The 1,933-nt window shown below is 66.2% G+C and overlaps 1 protein-coding gene across 1 annotated transcript; it reads right to left on the reverse strand.

Annotated features, from left to right (window-relative positions):
* Positions 1–113: 113 nt before the first annotated feature.
* Positions 114–1,728, reverse strand: TEX19 (testis expressed 19). Its single transcript, XM_006740511.3, has one exon. It carries the CDS (start codon positions 1,706–1,708, stop codon positions 626–628), a length of 1,083 nt encoding a protein of 360 aa, XP_006740574.2. The 5' UTR covers positions 1,709–1,728; the 3' UTR covers positions 114–625.
* Positions 1,729–1,933: the final 205 nt, after the last annotated feature.

Here is a 1,933-nt window from a genome sequence, read left to right on the forward strand (position 1 = left end):
GAGAAGACAAGGCCACCAACAAGGACGAACTGACAGATGACTCACCCAGGGCCTGGATGCAAAACTCTTCTGACTTTATTCAGTTAAAAAACAACACACAAAGAAACGGGTACTAAACGGTCAAACTGCATAAAATGGCCAACATATGAAACTAGGGTCTCTCCCCGTGCAGACCAGAGTCCCCACTGCGGCTGACAGGGTCCCCCGGGGCCCCAGAGACCACCCAGGCACAGGCAAGCACACAGCCCCGCTGCCCCCACCTCCGCGTGCTCCTGGGACACGGGCCCCACTGGACACATCCCTGCGTGTGGCCAGGGCAGGGCTGGTGCACAGACGCGTGTGCCGCACCCCACTTGCCGAGCTGCGCAGCAGCCATTCACCGACCGCGTCCCAGAGGGCGTCACGTTCCTGGCTCCGCGACATTTGACGGAGAAGAAATTCTCTCCCGGTTCCAGGCCTTTGGGTCCCTTCCACGGAGGCAGTGACGCGTCCCCTTTCTCAGTCCCTAGGCAGCTCCCCATTCTCCCTCCCCGGGCACTAGTCCCCCATTCTTTGCCAGTCGCTCCCCTGGCTGTTGTGGGGAGGGGGCGGCCAGGACAATGGTGGCCACTTGGGCCTCAGTCCCTCAGTTCTGGGGCCCTGGCCTGAAGGGCTGGAAGCAGGGCAGCTCCCCCAGGGCCGAGGCTCCCACGGCAGCCGGGCCCTCCCCAGGCCCCCGGGACCCACTGGGCCCGTGGCTCCAGGTCTCAGTGGTGCTGGGATCCCGTCCCTGGGGGGATGAGGACTGTGGCCTGGCTGCGGAGGCCCCCTCCCCTGCCTCCCTCTTGGCCCAGGGTGAGTAAGAGAGGATGGTGAATCCCCTCTTAAGCAGGGCTGAGTCCGCAGGGACCAGCTCTTCGGTCTGCCCTGGTGGACAGGGCTCCAGAATGCTCAGCTTCCACTTGTGCAGGTCCTGCTCCTGGGGCGCGTCCTGTAGTCTCACCACCCACAACTCGTCGGGCTCCAGCAGCAGTTTCCAGCCCCGGCCCGGGGTCCTCAGGGTCCATCCCACTGTCATCTTCCGGAGGTAGATGGCATCGTAGCAACCCACCATGGAGACGACCTCCAGGTCCCTTAACCAGGCCTCGGCCTCGGCAGGGTCCACGGCCCGGGTGGTGCCCAGCTCCAACACCATGGGCTCCCCCGGGGGCAGGTCCACTTTGAGAAACCCCTGCCACGGAGGAGGGAGAGTCGGCCAGTGCGAGCAGGTGGGGGGCCCGTCGAGTCTCCAGGGCAGGCTCTGGGTCCAGTCGGCATCCTCAGGACCCAGGCCCAAGGGTGCTGCGTTGTGAGGCTCCAGCTCGGTGGGCACAAAGTGGTGGTCCAGGCCCACCTCCTCAGACCCCGCAGGGGCTGACGCCAGGGTGCCTGGCCCCCAGTCCGCAGTCGCCCCCTGTGCGGGGTGACCTTGGCCCTGCCCCCAGCCGAACCCCATCCCCGGGGACCCCCCCTGCTCGGGCCCCGCCTCGGCGTGGTCCATCGGCTCAGGGTCCCAGTCTTCATCTTCCCAGTCTTCCAAGCCCAGCAAGTCTCTGAGTTCCAGAAAGGCAGCCTTGAAGCAAGCGAAGCAAACCCCCAGCTGGTCGCCATGCTGAAGCTGATACATCCAGGATGCATGGAGGTAGGACATGCCCTCGCCCCCATACCGCGCGCTGACCGGGGGGCACATGGCCACGCTGCCTGCCTCCTACTGGGGTGGGCAGCGAGAGCGGGACGTGCTGGGGGGCTCAGGGGGTCTGGCCCACAGGCGGGGGCGGGGCAGGGAGGGGCTGGAGGAGGAGCGGAAAGGGCGGGGGGCGGGGGAGAGAAAGAAAGGGGGTTCTTGTCTGGGTATGGGGGGGTGGAGGAGCTGGGTCGCAAGTCGACAGGGATCCGCAGGGGTCGGGAAGGTCGG

The sequence above is a fragment of the Leptonychotes weddellii genome, unplaced genomic scaffold, assembly GCF_054177405.1.
Source record: "Leptonychotes weddellii isolate Sample4059 unplaced genomic scaffold, ASM5417740v2 HiC_scaffold_21881, whole genome shotgun sequence".
Lineage (NCBI taxonomy): Eukaryota > Metazoa > Chordata > Mammalia > Carnivora > Phocidae > Leptonychotes > Leptonychotes weddellii.

Coding starts and splice junctions, on each gene's coding strand:
- TEX19 (XM_006740511.3), bottom strand. CDS start 1,708: ATGTGCCCCCCGGTCAGCGCGCGGTATGGGGGCGAGGGCATGTCCTAC.